The following is a 16,735-nucleotide window of genomic DNA, read 5'->3' as shown; positions in this document are numbered from 1 at the left end:
TGACAATCTAAAATTAAATTTTCATTAAATTATAATAGTCACTCTCAATGTTCAGATATGAAAAGATAGTGGAAGGAAGTTTCAAAATAATCCAAAGTTTCCACATGAAAACATGAAAGAACTTGACAAATGTAACTTTAGTTACAGTTATTCACTTGACAAAGTAACTCGGTGACCATTTCTCGAAAAGGTAACTGTTACTTCGAAGGACTGAATGAGATCTAAGTCCCAAATCTTGAGTTCGTTATTTAAATTTCCATTAGCCAAATGCATTAGGATTCAATATCACAATTCGAAAAGAGTTGGATCTACCTATCACTACTGCGTAGATGCCAACTACCGAATAATGGAAAAGTGCCTGTGTGATAAATTCAAATCAATCCAGTATGGTTTTCCAGATCTTCCAATGTGTAAAACTGTTCACACATCTCTCTTTCTTATCTGCATTTTGTACATTGTCCATCTGTGAACGTGCCAAATCCTAATTATGCCAGTTCCAACTTCTGGCATCTGTTCTATCTGGGAATCGCTTTCAATCTTACAATGCAGTTTTGTTGAATGTAGTCTTTCGTTGTTTATTTACACATCATGTTCATTGAATGAGAGCTAAACACTTGTTCTACAACTTAGATTTTTATCAAGTATCTTTTTTAAAAGAGTTGAAGCCAGGAATGGACTGATAAGAACATTTTTGCTGATAGCGATATAAAATTAACCAACACAAATGTCCAATACACGTACATATTACCAACCTGGAATAAAATCGCTTGTTCTTTAATGAACTTGGGTGCTTCTTTAACCTCATTAATAACTAGATGAGTGTGATGAACATTGCTTTGAAAAATATATTGCATATTTGTACAATTAATTTACAATGGCAGATATTGCACTAAACTACATGCTGTTAATAGATATAAATAAAATTATGAAAAACTAAATAAGCTGACCAAGGCAGTAATTTATTTTATTTCAATAAAATAAATTACTGCCTTGGTCAGCTTATTTAGTTTTTCTTAATCATGGAAACAAGGCTTAATAGTGTTACAAATAAAATTATCTGTAATTTTACCGATATGCCTATATCAGCCAGTATCGATTTCTCTACTTGATATATATCACGAAATTTGTTTGAAGTCTGATAAATTCCTGGATTGCGATGGGCAGCAATGAGATAATATTGATGCAAGCAATTTAAAAATATAAAGGGCGTCGTTAAAAGATGAGATATTTTAAAACTGTATAGAGAAGATAATAAATAGTTGCAAGAGATTTAATCATGGAAATGAATAGTGCAGAGGATGATGCCATTATATACATCCATTCCGTTGAAGAAATGGGTAGGTTTATTTGTTAGATGATGCCCACTAGATGATGACCTTTTCTAAGCAGCAATTCCTGCAGTCGTCGAGGGACATTCTGCATAGCTCGACATAACATGTCCACATGAGTCTGGGCTATTCTTCAGTTGCAGCAGGTCGAGTGGAAAGGATCTGGGAAGAAATGTCTCGGATTCCTGTGGGCATGGTACATTGAGCTGCTCAGGATGTTCGTCGACGACTGCAGGAATGTTTGCTTAGAAAAGGTCATCTACTCTATGCAATATTCAAGATATAAACCTACCCATCTCTTCAGCGGTATGGAACTATGTAATGGCATCCTCTGCACTGTTTATTTTCATGATTAAATCTCTTGCAACAATTTTTCTCTTCTGTACCTGTGTTTCAAAATGTCTTGCATTTTTGAGACACCCATTATTAGCTGAAGAATACATATGTACATAGAATTTGCCTATTAATAATGCATTATATAAAACGGTATTGAGTAATACAGTTTTGCTGCCTCAGAGGTTGAATGCACTAAATGTTCCTTCTTTGAGTGTTGGAATGGGTGGTGTTGTCCCTTTGCAAGTGTTACCATTTATGCTCGAAAAGTGTAAAAAAATGGGATGCGGGAGAAGACAAGATCTAATTTAGTTTTTTTTTTAATATTTCAAAGTTTACTGCCGGCAGTAAATTTCATCTCTCATCCCCATCTTCGTGATTAGCCAAAAGTGGCAGAAATGCTAAGCAAAATAAATCAAATCGATAAAACACTCAAAGTTTACTCTGATAGAATAGCACAACTCTAAAGAAATATTCAATAATCCTCCATACATTCACTATCTAATGTGAAGATTATGGTGGTTGTGCCTATTATTGTTTTTATCTTGAATGATGCAAATAAGGGAGATAGGGTATTTATTGTAGAATTACACAGCATAAATACAATACATCACTTAACATTTATCTTTATAGGGTAAGTAAATAAGATGTTTATTTCTCTAGAAAATATAGGTTTATAAATGGAAATTGTTTGCTTGACTATATTTCGGACATATTTACTTGAAACTGGTCTTGAAACTTGCTAGTTTGTCTGAACTCATGAACTAGGCTAAGTTTTCAATAATTTTTACCATGTCATGCACAGGCTTACCTTAAAAGTGCCCTGTTCCAATAGAAACGAAAATGATTAAGTCATATTTGTATGTAGACATTTATTGTATCTGTTAACAAGAGAGAAAGTGGACTGTTGAGGAATCTTACTGCAGCACACCATAGAATACATAGTATAGTTTTCTGTGTTATTGTTGTAAGCCAGATATTTGTATCTGTGTCACCATATTTATTATACTTGCATGATGACACACAGTCACTCCCCTCTTATTATTATTATTATTATTATTTTCATTATTTTTTCTTCTTGTACACTATTTTCAAAACTCAACCTGATGTGATGTTACTATTGTCTATGTTTCTTAGGGTGTGGAAAAAAGAATGCAAAAAATAATGAAGATGGAGTATTGTTTATCAATACAATGCAAAACAAAATATCAAAGCTGGTTTGTGCATGGCAGCAATTTGAATCATAAAACAATTAATCAAAAAGATTAATTAAGATCAGTCTTCATTGTGGATGTTGCATGTTGCAAGTTGTGTCATTTTTTTTTATATTCTTCAGATTCTAACAATGTTTCAGTATATTTATGTAAGTTGTTTTTTTTTATACCGTTCTCGGTGTCGTAATCTGTTTCGTTACATCATAACTTGTCATGGGGAAAAATCATTGGAGGCATTATTTATATTTAAAATGCTTGATGTGCGGTCATTTTATTTGTGAACTTAGCCCTATGTAGTCTCTGTTTGGAGTGGTTCGTACTGTGAATAATGTTGTTATTTTCGTTTCATGGTTTTTCCCTCATGCAATCTACTACTCTACAGGTTCTTGACGAGGTAATGTTTTAACAGCACACCCTGCGCACTCTCCACTTTGCTAACACGTGCTAACATTTCACGTTTATATAGAGATCAGAGTTGTGTAGCATGTAGATCACATAGTTTAGATAAGCATGTTTTATATCGTATATATTGGTAGTTTTTTTTTCTTGTACTGTGAACTTCTGAATGAATATTGTTTGTTTCAGTTAACATTTTTCATTGCTAATTAATTTTTTTATTAGATATTTTATAGCGATACCCTGTTACTTCCTGGTTTGAAAAAAAAAAAAAGATGTGTACATCAATATTTTGCTACCTTATTTTTACAATAAAAAAATCACCATGGCATGAATGTAAAGAAATTATTTCAATGCAATTTATGCCAAGTTATGTAATTTTTTTTTGCAGACTTTCAGCATTTTTATTCATAAAATATGATTTATGAATGCAAAGATTACGTTTTTTGGATTTGAAGATTTGCAATTTTCTTACCATAGACTCATGTCTAAAATATGCACACTGATGTAAAACATTACATTAAAATCTGTTTATAGAAATGCAAATCTACCAACAGTTTTTTTTCTTCTGGAAATACAAATGTAAGTTGAAGAATTCTAATAATGTTGAGACACAGGTGTTGAAGGAACAAGTATTGATGTTGATTCTGATTGACTCTGCATATTCTTTGTATGTCCTATAAGAGAGAACTTTCTAATGCATAACATTTAATAACTGATGGTAATGAAAAGAGAATGATTATTCTAATGTTAATAAGAATTATTTTCAAAGAGGAAGCAAGTTACAATTTTCCAGGTTAGTTATTACTTGAATTATAACATTGTGTCGTTCTCATCTTTTGAATTGCCTTGCCTTGAAAAATTATATTCATATATCACAAGTGACGGTACTATGAATTTGCGCTATTATTTTTCTAAGATTATTTTTCTTCCACATCCTAATTGATTAATACAACACTTGTAATAATAAGAAAAGGCATTGTACCTTGATATGAGTAAAAACTATAAAAAAATATCAGAATTGTGCACCCACATTACAGATTGTGAACTGAAATATTGGATAGGTAAAATTCTTGGTATTTTGCTTATTTTGTATAATCACTAATTTGAAAGGAACTACAAAATAACTTCAAAATGATACGAACATCCACTTGAAATGTGCATTATTTCTATTAAAGTTTTAGAGAAATCAATTAAAATGTTGTATGTACTATTTTTGCGTTAGATATAATATTGGCAAAATCGATAAAATATAGATGAAAAGTTACGAATCCCGAACTGCAAAAGATGTGAGTATATGATTGACTGAGGAATCAAACCACTTTCACACATCAAATTAAATTCGATTGGCAAGAACCGAAATATATGATTCTTTGTTTGTTGTCATTTCTTACATAATTCAACTTCATGAAAAAATGTATTTTTATCACTTTTCCCCGTATTTTAACAGTATCGAAAATTCAAAATTGTTGGTAGATTTTTATTTTGATAAAACGTGTGTAATGTTTTACATTATCAAAGCTTTATATGTGTGTCTGGTCAGTGTTACTAGATGTGCAAATCTCCACAAACTTTATTTTGCATGCTAGTAATTTGGAAACATCTGAAGAGAACTGAATAATATATATATATATGGGACGGTAAGGATAAAAAAAAAATTCTCATTGTTCGCTATTCTTGTTTTGCTTTAATTGTTTTGCAGAATATAAATTATGATGGTGAATGTTGCTGATTATTCTATTTGTAAGCAAATTATTACTTATATGGAAATTTAACTATGCATTCATGCCATTCTTTTATCATGTTTGTTTTCAGTCAATGTATACTATGTTGGTATTCATGTTTGATTTGATTTGACCCTGTTTGATAAGTAGTTATAATGTAAGGTTTTTCTAATGTTATATGATGTACATCCCTCATTTTTAAGAAATACAAAAACTTTGAGACGTTTTTGGTTTATATGAAATGTTTAGACTATGTTTCAAATTTCATATTTTTCTCCTATAGTTAGCATTCTAATGTTAGATTCCATTACTACAAAAGATTTATAAGCATGCCCTGTGTCACCCCCATTTCATAAGAACATAAACAAATAAATTCTAAATCCACATTTACAAAACAAACTTATGCATTACTAAATCATCAAAGTAAGTTGAAAACGCAATAATACAATATTTTCCTCTAAACGAAAATTAAATATTTTCCTACCAGGAAGTAAATTTGCCGATAAACATTAAACCTGCTTATAATTAGACAAGTTCTGTTTTAGTGAATTAGATATTAATACTCTAAACTAATATAATAATTACTCTTTATTAAATATATATGTATATACTGAAGTTTGAAGGTGAAATATTGAATCAAAATTGAAAATATTAATAACAATTAAATCAGAAATATGTAAGTCATAATAATGTTTTCATAATGAGAAAAATATATGTAATACAAAGGATAATAGAAGAAATTTATGCTCTTAATTTCCACATTGCTGTATTAAGTAAGGAATAAAATGGAGTAAATTTTAATTAAAAGAAAATGATAGTAGTATGGCTGTAGTTACAAGATATTAACAGTAACAGAAAATCTTTGACTATTCATAATGAAAGTAATTATTTTGTGGGATTTAAATACAGTATAATTATATATTTCAAAATAACAGATTACATCCTTAAGGTTTGGAAAGTATCTATGCACAACTTTATGAATCTGAGAAATTATACACTCCTCACAAAAAGTTTGGAAGGTTGTTATATTAGGCAATAGGTGATAGACACGGCCTTGGAATTCAACAACACATGGTATCTGTCTGGTGGACATTTTAGTCTTTTCACCGACATATACCACCATGCCTATCACCTATTGCATAATAAATAAGTTCCAAACTTTTTGTGAGGAGTGTACAATGCCATATTGAAATCCAAATTTAGAAATATAAATATTGTTGGTGCACATTTATAAACTTCAGATAATATTATTTATGGAATATGCTTTGATGTTAATAAATCTTTAGGTATTTATCGATGGTGAAATGTATATTTTCACCAGGTTTGAAATGGAAATTCCTAAGTGGGACATACTTTATCGAAGGGAGCTTGCATTAAGTGGAGGATGCATATGCAAATTTTCCTAGCTGTGGGAGACTTTGTGACAATTTTCTTAACTGGGGGTAACATATCCCTGTGCCCCCCCTCCCCCAGTACACTTATAACAATATTTTTTCTAGGACCGTCAAATATGGATCATGAAGTGAAATTGAAACTTAAGTAAACAATCAATAAAATGTAGTTTAGACTACCTTACCAATATACAGTGATATATGAAAATGAATAAGTGATCATGGGCTCAAACTGCCAGGGTGGATATTTTACATATATGTTCCAAATTGTCACATTAAAATGATCTTCATTGTTTACGCTCGTGGGTGGGAGACTGGAACGCTTATGAGCAAGTGAAAGTGTTCCCATGCAGAACTCTAACTATACCACACTAACAAGAAATGCAAAGTCATCACAAACAAAAGTTCAGAAGATTGATTATTGCTTAATACAGCAGTGAAAATTCGAGCATATTACTAACCCAATTGCAAATAAATAATTGCTAGTAATGTATCTGAATAATATGTGGCATACAAATATTCTGTAAATTGACAATGACTACTACAAATGATTACCAAAAAAAAACATACCCACACATAAGTTCTTAAATAAATTTGAAGTAATAAATATTAAATTGTTGCATGTTGTTTTGAAATAATACAATTTTTGAAGTTATTCGAACATTCCAATTTTTCGACAATTATATAAAACATGCTTTGATACAATTTACAGTTGATATAATAGATTAATTTTTAATAATAAATTGAACTATTTTATTATTTTTCCGTTCATCTATCTATCACCTTCTTACTTCATATTTCCCAAGAGTACATTTGTGTAACGTCAAAAAAATTGTGTCACTTCATATTAGAAATATTTTACAATCTTAGATTTTAAAATTATTCCATATTGCGGATTATTAAGTAGAAAAATCTGTTACAGAATTTGTAGTTATTTATACACATGATTCCACATACTAGCTGATCAATAATTACACTTAAGCCAAATATTAGATATTTCACATACACAGTATTTAGCATGATCTTGCATGAACAGACACAGTGGCTTCCAGCTTCTGCCACTGTTCTCCTGACGGAGAGGAATCTGAGTATTGCCACCCTATGCAAGTTACTAATACCTATTTAATGTCCTCAGCAAATTGAGAATGATCCATCGAAGGACAAGGACAAAATTATACAGGAGTACCAACACAGACTCCGTTCCACAATCAACAGCAAGAACCTGAAGCAGTTTGTCAACTCTTTTCTCAAGTATGTACAGTTATAATTATTCTTATTTATTATTTTGTTTCTTATTTGTTATATATACACAGGGTGTCATTTTAATGGCGCCCACGGACCACAGAAATGTATAGAGGACATCAAAACAAACAACTTTTCTCAGTAATATTTTTCACTTTGGTGCGTCATTTCGGTGCTACAGTCGTTCAAAATAGCACGCTTTGCTGTCTGAATGCTGGCAACCCAACACAACATTTGATTGCATCTGAGACGTCATTTTCTGTCGTGAAGGGATGCATACCAGGGTTGCCAGGAACACACATGTTCTGTGAAAAATGACATAGCTACAACCAGCTGTAAAACATCGAGAAAACACTTTCTGTAACCCAACAGGAAGTGAACCAATGATACGATAAATGGTACAAAAAACAATGTATTCAAAAAGAATTGGTAATATCAAATTTTGTCTCAGTACACATGTCAAATATTTACAAATCTCGTTGCCAAATTAGAATGTACAGTTTAGTTAATCCATTTCATCCTTCTGATACTGGTTGTCTGTGACACCGAACAGTTGACAAAATGGAAATGAAAAATCTCAAAATTCCAAAGTTAAGTAACACATAATGTAATGTATATTTACGGTATTATGTGGCAAGTAACAAAAATGGTTGTAAATAAAGGGATAGAAGCAGTAGTAAAACAAGCTCTCCGACGACTGTGTTTATCTATGCACCGGATACACATGTAATGGTTTGTAACTGTGAATATTGTAGTATATTCCCTGCTGATTTATGTTTAGATTGCTGCTGTGGTTGTACGTGTTTTAGCCATAATGTAACTAGTGAACCTCGGATACTGCCGTTATTGGCACCATAATACCACAACACATGTACTGGGTGAGTCTGTTAAAAGAGGCCCCGTGGAAAATGTGCTCCTTGCATGTAGGCAACCCTAGGACACCGAAGAAAAGAGCGGGGTAGAGAACAGTCCAGGATATCGGTGCCAAACAGTTTAGACAACTTGACATAAATGTAAATGAATGAAACATCTCTTCTGTAAATACAGTACAGTGTGACAACAACCTACCTAGAGGAGGAGGTGCTGGAGGGCCTCCCCTGTAGCGCAGTGGTAGCATCATTGCCTTGTAATCAAGGGGTCTCGGGTTCGATACCCGGTGGAGACACAAGTGGTTCGGATCCCACTTTAAACTGTAGGTCCAGTCCCAATTAGCCTTACTGTGCATAAAGTGGACTTAAAACAGCAACTCAAACCAAACCAAGGAGGTGCTGGAAATGTCCTCCGTTGACCTTGAGGCACGTGTGCAGACGATACCACATGTTCTGAAAAGCACGGGCAAGGATATCCTGCGGGATGGCCTGGATAGCTGTGATAATGTTATTCTGGAGTTCGAATGTGCGAGGGTTGTTGCTATACACCTGTCCCTTTAGATCTCCCCACAAGAAGAAATCACAGGGTGATAAATCTGGAGAACAAGGTGGCCAAGGTTGGTTTGTGCCACGGCTGATGGCGTGATCAGGCGGGAACACTGACACAATGCGCGTGATCGTTTCACATGCTGTATGCGCCGTGGCTCCATCCTGCTGAAAGTAGCGTTCCTTCGCTCATCCTCAACCAGTTGTTCGACAAACACGTTGAACATGTTACTGATGTAACGAGCCGAGTTCACAGTCTCATGGAAGAACATGGAGATGATGCAGCGTGACGACATGGCACACCAGACAAAGAGTTTCTGGGCATGCAGTGGAACCTCCATGAACACGTGTGGATTGTCACCTGACCAGTGTCGCGTGTTCTAGGAGTTTATGTAGCCTGACAGTAGGAACGGTGCTTCATCGGAAAAGAACAAGTAACCATCCTGCAGTACCTCCGGAGCAATATTGGACAGAATCCATTCACAAAACTGAACGCGAGCTGCCTTGTCCACATCCCTCACCTGATGCATCACGGTAACTTTCAATGCATGCAAGTTCAAGTCCTGCTTCAGGATTCGCATAGCGGTTGACTGGGACACCTGCAACTGTTGTGCCAAACACCGAGATGATTTTCGTGGACTGCGCTGCATCGTCCACCTTTGCCTTAGTGCGAACAGTCTTTGGACACACTTTTGGTTTATTCAGCACGAATCCGGTTTCCTGCCATTTTGCAATCAGTTTTTGCATTACTGATTTGGTTGGGGCCTTCACTGGAACTCCATTCACCGCGAACTCCGTCGTAAACAAATATGCACACTCTTCTCAAGAACCGAGGTGTTCATACGTCTCAACAACAAAGATATGCTGCTGCACCGTTAACACCATGCTGACCCACCAAACCACACTCACAACTTTCCTCACCGCTCAACTGCACTCAACTGACCTGCACGCTGTCTGCCTCAAGACCACTACTGGACACTTTCTTTTCAATCCCCCCTCTATGTCATGTTGTCGAAACTGCTTGGCACTGATATCCTGGACTGTTTTCTACCCCGCTCTTCTCTTCGGTGTCCCAGGGTTTGCCTACATGCAAGGAGTACATTTTCCACGTGGCCTCTTTTAACAGACTCACCCAGTATTAGGACAAATTTATATACAGACTTGTAGATATCAACCTTGCAACGAGATTTGCAAATATTTGACATGTAGCTGGGCGTAAACAGCCAGATGTAAACTCTAAGTCCAAAAAAATTTGTTGTTGATGATTATATTTGACATACAGGCTAAGAGACAAAATCCGATATTACCACTTAATTTTGAATACATTGTTTTCTATCATTTTTCATGTAGTTGGTTGATTTCCCCCTTCGCCTGGGATGACTGGTGGTCTTCTGTTTGGTAGGCCATGTTATTCTGGATGTTCTGTCTACTGGACGCTTTTGTATCTTCATTTTACAGCTCATAATGTGGTTGGAAGTCTGTCATTTTTCACTAAATTTGTTTGATCCTTGCAACACTGCTGTGTAGTGTTTCACCACAGGAAATGACATTACACATTCAATGAAATGTTGTGTTGTGTTGCTAGCATTCAGGTGGCAAAACGGGCTTTTTTTGAACAACTGTAGCACAGGGTACGAAATCGCTGCAGATTGAGGGGGGGGGGAAGGAGCAGAGACACACACACACGAACACACACACTATATATATATAATGTCATTAAATGTGTCAATTATTAAATAATGTATAAGACATGCAATATATTATATCGACTGTCCACTTTGCCTGACTAAGGAGCAAAAATGAAGAGACTTTAAGAAGATAATTGTTTACTATATAAAATTCACATTTAAATTCTATTACGTGTTTTGTTAATATATTTATATACAATACTTTGTGGTAGCTGACGAAAGGCGAGGAGAAATGGAGAAAAAATAACATGTCGGACTAATTTCTGTTTTACACAAATTGCTAGGTTCAGAAGGGCCCTTAGAAATGAGGCTGTTTGTTGTCCGTTCTATATGTGTTTTAGATATTATTCCAGTACAATATATTCGACTCCCAAACTAATTGTTTGTTTGTTGTTACAACCAAAACTCCCTCCCCCGAAAATGTTTGGTGGGGGGGAAATTTCAGGACAAGATCGTTGGTAGGGGAATTTCCCCTGTCCCCCCCAGGATTTCGCACCCTGTCGTAGTGCCGAAATGATGCACCAATGAGAAAAATGTTACTGATGTCCTCTACATGTTCCTGTGGTCTGTGTGCACCATTAAATTGACACCCTATATATAATGCAAAAGCTGTGTTTTATATGATATTTTTAGCATTTCTTGTAAATTTAACCAGATTTGGTATATATGTAAAGCTCTCCATGAAATTGTAAATTGTGAGTTGAATGTTTTTTATAATATTTTGGCACAAAGTAGCTACTTTTTGGCTATGCACTTACTCTTGACAATGTTACTTGGGATGGTACGAAGAGTGAATAGCAGTGGCTTATTCTCAAAGTTACCACGCTTACCAATGGTAAAGAAACATTTCTCATATATTTTGCATACATTTAACTTTAATATATGAGTAATTGCTCATTATGTATTATGCAAAGTATTAAAATAAGTTTCTAAACCAGAATTTAAATAAATTATTTGAAGAACCTAAAAAGACTGCTTTACATATGCCACATTCTCCATCGCACCCTTCTGAGGAAGCCAAAGCAAGTGGCTATTTAAGAACACGTGGGCATCAGTTCCACTGCTGCAAACAGCATTGGTGAGGGAACACTGCTTGCTTTTCTTGCTTTCTGTGCTACGCTTGGCAGAGGCAGTGTTGCTACATGAACGAAAATTTCCCTTGGCGCAGGAGAATCCATATCCAATTCTAGGTAAAAGGGGAGATTTTATGAAAAATTTAGAATTCGCTGGAAAATTCTGTTTTTGCTTTACTTGCCTGCTTGCATTGCATTGGTCCTTTATTTCTGTTACATGTAATTAATCTAGATGAGATGAAATCTATATACAATATATAAAAATTGTTGTGGACCCACAATCTTGTCACCTATTGTGGCTGGGTGCATATTACTCACTATATAATATAAACAATACTAAAAAATAGTATAAAATTATATTTAAAACTACTTACGTAAGTAAGTATGCAATTGTTGCCAGCTGTGCAATCGTGCGTGTTTTTATCCTTTTTTACGAGTTCCCGTTTGTGAGGGATCTTAATGGATACAGATGTTTTTGGCTTTAATGGGTCTTTTTAATAGTGAGGGTTTTTTTTAAGTTGAAGTATGTCAGGGACAGTTTTTAAGTGTTTTTAACCCAACCCTCTACCTAATCCTCATATTACACTCTACAACGCAGCATTATGTTTTAGTGCTTAGAAAGAATTGTGAACCTGATGAAGGGGGCAATTGTACCCTGAAACGTCGTTCTTCAACAATTACATACTCACTTATGTAAGTAGTTTTTTAAAATAATTTTATACAATTTTTAGTATTGTTTATAATCTTGTCACCAAAGGAGCTGTACTAGACATTGGCCATTTTCTTGTATGTGTTCCAGTTGAATCTAATCATCATTCATCTGCATAGTCTTGAGCTTACAGAGGCAGAAGAGTAGCATGGAATAAGAAAATACGTTCCATTGATTTTGAATACGTAGGGCTCTTCTTAGAGAGTTCCTAAAATGAAAATCCTGCATAAAACCCATTTCATACCTTAATGGTATACCAACTAACAATCCTAGTGGGACAAAGTTACCTAAGGAGTGAAATGTAGTAATATGAAAAATCAGATTGGATACAATAGATCTCTGTGACAGATTTGTAGTTTTTTGTGTGCACAAGCAACATTATTCATTGACGTGATGTAATTATTAATTATTATATAATGTTATTAATATTTATCTTTTTCAAAGTTAGGGAATAGGAACTATAATCTTCAACATCAATTATTTTCAATAAGATTGTAAACTGTACTCTCTGAAATGGGTGGGCATTGAAAAACTTTTGCCACTCGCAGAGCTCATATGAGTTTGCACAACATTGGTAACTTTTTGTGCAAAGGTTTCAAATGTCATACGCTCTGTTTTGTTTTATTGTGATTAGACTTTTACACATAAGTTGATTGTGTTAATTATCATGAGTGTGTAGGATTGAGAAAATAAGTTAGTTTGTTAATGTTTCAGGTGTGTAATCTGTACTTTTCTTTTTAGTGTCAGTTTTTTTTTTTTTTTTTTTTTTACTTTTGTGCAGGCTTGTTTCTGCAAGTAATAAGATAAAAATAATGTTTTAACTACTATTTAGAATTTAGAATTTATTCTAGTAATTGGTAACAATGCTCAAGTAGTGGGTCATGACCCCACAGATATATTGTTTCCCTTCAGAAACAAAATAATTTTGCTATTAATATATAACATCATCACTTGAAAAATACCCCATACATGTCCTACATTAACTTTTGAACATTTTGAAAGAAATTGCAACTAATCGTAAGGTGATGAAGATTAATTTTCTTAAGTGTTTCTGTTTATTTATTTGTGTAATAAAGTTGTTGAAAGGAGCTGCAAACTAGGTTCAATTTCTTGCTTAAATTTACTTTCATGGTCACAATCATTTCACTCTAGATTGCTCTCATATTCTCCATTCCAAGGAGCATGATGGGTGGCAGAAAAGCAACACTGAATAAGAAATGAAGAATATATATTGTTAAATAATTTCTTAATAGAGAATTTTATGTACCCCCCCCCCCAAAAAAAGTACCACTCCAACATTGCTAATGCAAGTAATGTTATACACACACACACAGAGATATATGTATTATACACATAAAGTGATTTTTTTCTGATAAGAAAGCTTCCAGTATTCAAGTCTGTTAGTTATTGTGTTCATCGTAAGAGCTACCAAAAAGATTGTGGTATGTTCATGTAGTTACACAGACATTTCTTTAGTTAAAATATATATTATTAGTTTTATCATCATCTATAAAAAGGTGCTGGTGCATTATACTGTTGTGTACATCTAGAAAAAAGTGCTATGTGTGTGTGTCTATATGTGAAAGAAATAAACATACATATGGGTCATTCCACAGAAAGTGTAACAGTGCATAAAACACAATTATCTCTTCATAAATACAGCATGATACGCGTAAAATAAATCAAGCATATCATGTAGTATTAATGGTCAGCTTTCTGGAATGTGTTTTTACGAATTTCTCTTTGAAGTGGTAACCAACAGAGTAATCTTAAAAGTATTGTTACGGTTGAGACATCTAGGACTCACTTTCTATAATTTGAATCTATGACTGCAGTATTTTTAATAGCCATCAAAATGCAGTGTACTCATGATACCTGCTTGAAACTAATTATTTTCATTTGAGAAAGGGGAGAAAACTAAAAATGGTCCTTAAATGTTCACATGTAAACAATATCTTTTTGATTTTTCCAGCCGGAAAGATTTATCCTTGAAGAACTGCAAGACAGACGTGTTGCTTGTGACAGGAGTGAACTCCTCCTACTCCCATGCAGTGGAGAAGCTGCATTCTAATCTGGACAAAAGCAAGGCAACTCTGCTGAAGATCGAGAAAGTTGGTGACGTCATGCTTGAAGCTGTAAGTAGATCCATTACTTACTACTAATAAGAATTACATCATTCACGGCAATAGCAATAGGGCATAATTAAATGGTTGTTACCCAAATGAGATTTGCTCCCAACTTTTGTGGCAGACCGGTTAGCATGGCAGGGGTCCTCGGTTCAAATGCAAGTCTGGACATGGGTATTCTTGATGAGTGTCCCTTCATCACATCATCCTCACTCTTGTGATCAGCCAAATGTGGCAGAAAAGCGATGTTATAGTACAAAAATCAAATCACACTAATAAATAAGTATTATGTCTTTAATCTACCAAAATAACAAATCCAAAATTCTTGAATTTTTCGTGACCTTTTTTTGTTTTTCTTAACTTTATTTATTCGACCCCTACTTAGGTAAAGTTGGAAATTAGCAACTAAGAAAATACAGGGTGATTCATATAAAACTGACACATTTGATTATCATTGTATATGAACAAGAATAAAGCTAGCAACAAGTTATTATATTTGAAAAGTAGCACAGATATGGAAGTTTAATAACCTTTTCATTACATGCTGAAAATGCCTTCCTCCCTCCTAAGGCACAACTAAACATGTTCTATGTTCCTGGCCATTCGTTGGAGCATGCTGTCAATACTGGTGATTTTGTTTGTAATGTTCTCCTTCAGTTCATCCAATGTCCGAGGCTGTGTAGTGTACACCTTTCCTTAAGATACCCCTACAGATAGAAGTCTGGGTCTGTCAAATCATGTTTTCTCGGTAGCCATAAGTTTCAGGAAATTACCTGATCCTCAAAGAAACTTTAAATCATACCCTTGACTCAGATCTATGTCATTCAGATGCTCAACAGACACTACAAATATTCGTAGCGTGTACTGCATCTTCACAACAACCGAGGCAATATGGCTACAACAGCTACTAACTAAATCCTGCACAGCTGCAAACTCTTCTTGAGAATGTGTGAATCTCCCAGACGTCTCGTGTCATTTGAAACTAATATGGACCATTACAATGTATTCCTTTTGTATTAAAATGAGAGAGATACGTGTTAGTTTTATATCAATCACTCTGTATTATTTAATGAAAAAACCCTACGAAAAGGCCAGTTAAGATGAAAACTGAAGCTGTATTTAACATAGAAAATTAGACTTGCTTTATCTATTAATGCATCCTGGACTGCATTCGGCAGACTAATAAGGCTCTGGCATCTGGACTCTTAGCCAATGTAATCTTATGTGCGGCTCATGTTGTAATCCCTATATATTTGTGATTGTCCCTTCATCCATCTTATCTTACCACCACCATTCATCCTCATCTTTGTGATTAGGGACAGAGAAGTGAAGTAAAATAAACCAACACTCAGTCGGTCTTGACAAGTGTATTTAGCATTGTTTTTCTGCTATTTGTGGCTAATCACGATGATGATGAATGATGATACGATGAGATTGATAAAAGATCACTCACAATGCCCAGGCGAAGCTAAGATTCATACTTGGGCCCATTGGCATCGTAAGGTGCTGTGCTAACCACTGCGCATACAAGTCTGCTAATTTATCAAATCATTATACAGGGTGACCCAGAGATGTATACCCATTTTGGAATGAATATTACACAGTTAATTGTACACCAAACTGTATTATTTTTGTTGTATAATGTGTGTGATATATTGCCATTTATTTTACATTTATTTATTTATATATTGCAGTTACCATGGAGTCGTGGTCGGTGGAACATCACGTGTTCATGTATGATGCCTATGTTGCAGCTCAGAGCTTGAGCACCTGGTGGTGTTTTTGGAGTTACGGTGCCTGTGGTTCGAAACTGCTTAACCCAATTTAAGATTGTTTTGCATGTTGGAACTGATCCGTGCCGCCTTACGTGGAAGTGCCGGCGGAATAACCTCTGAGCTGCAACCACTGAGTCGCCGTTTCTCACATAGGCATCATACGTGAACACGCGATGTTCCACTGACAACGACTCCATGGTGACTGCAATAAATAAATAGATAAATGTAAAATAAATGGCAATAGATCACACACATTATACAACAAAAATAATACAGTTTGGTGTACAATTAACTGTGTAATGTTCATTCCAAAATGGGTAT

General features: G+C 34.6%; 1 protein-coding gene across 6 annotated transcripts in view; it reads left to right on the top strand.

Moving 5' to 3' along the window:
- Positions 1–16,735, top strand: part of LOC146004051 (uncharacterized protein ZK1073.1) — a 347,101-nt gene that overhangs the window by 322,365 nt on the left and 8,001 nt on the right. For all 6 annotated transcript variants that reach the window (XM_083142659.1, XM_083142657.1, XM_083142661.1 and 3 more), the window contains 2 exons: positions 7,522–7,637; positions 14,486–14,648. In XM_083142659.1, the coding sequence (XP_082998785.1) occupies positions 7,522–7,637; positions 14,486–14,648 (279 nt within the window). The remainder of the gene's footprint in view (positions 1–7,521; positions 7,638–14,485; positions 14,649–16,735) is intronic.

Source organism: Lepisma saccharinum, chromosome 21 (assembly GCF_977018435.1).
Source record: "Lepisma saccharinum chromosome 21, izLepSacc3.1, whole genome shotgun sequence".
Classification (NCBI taxonomy): Eukaryota; Metazoa; Arthropoda; class Insecta; order Zygentoma; family Lepismatidae; genus Lepisma; species Lepisma saccharinum.
The sequence above is the reverse complement of the archived record's forward strand: the minus strand, read 5'-3'. Positions and strand labels throughout refer to the sequence as shown.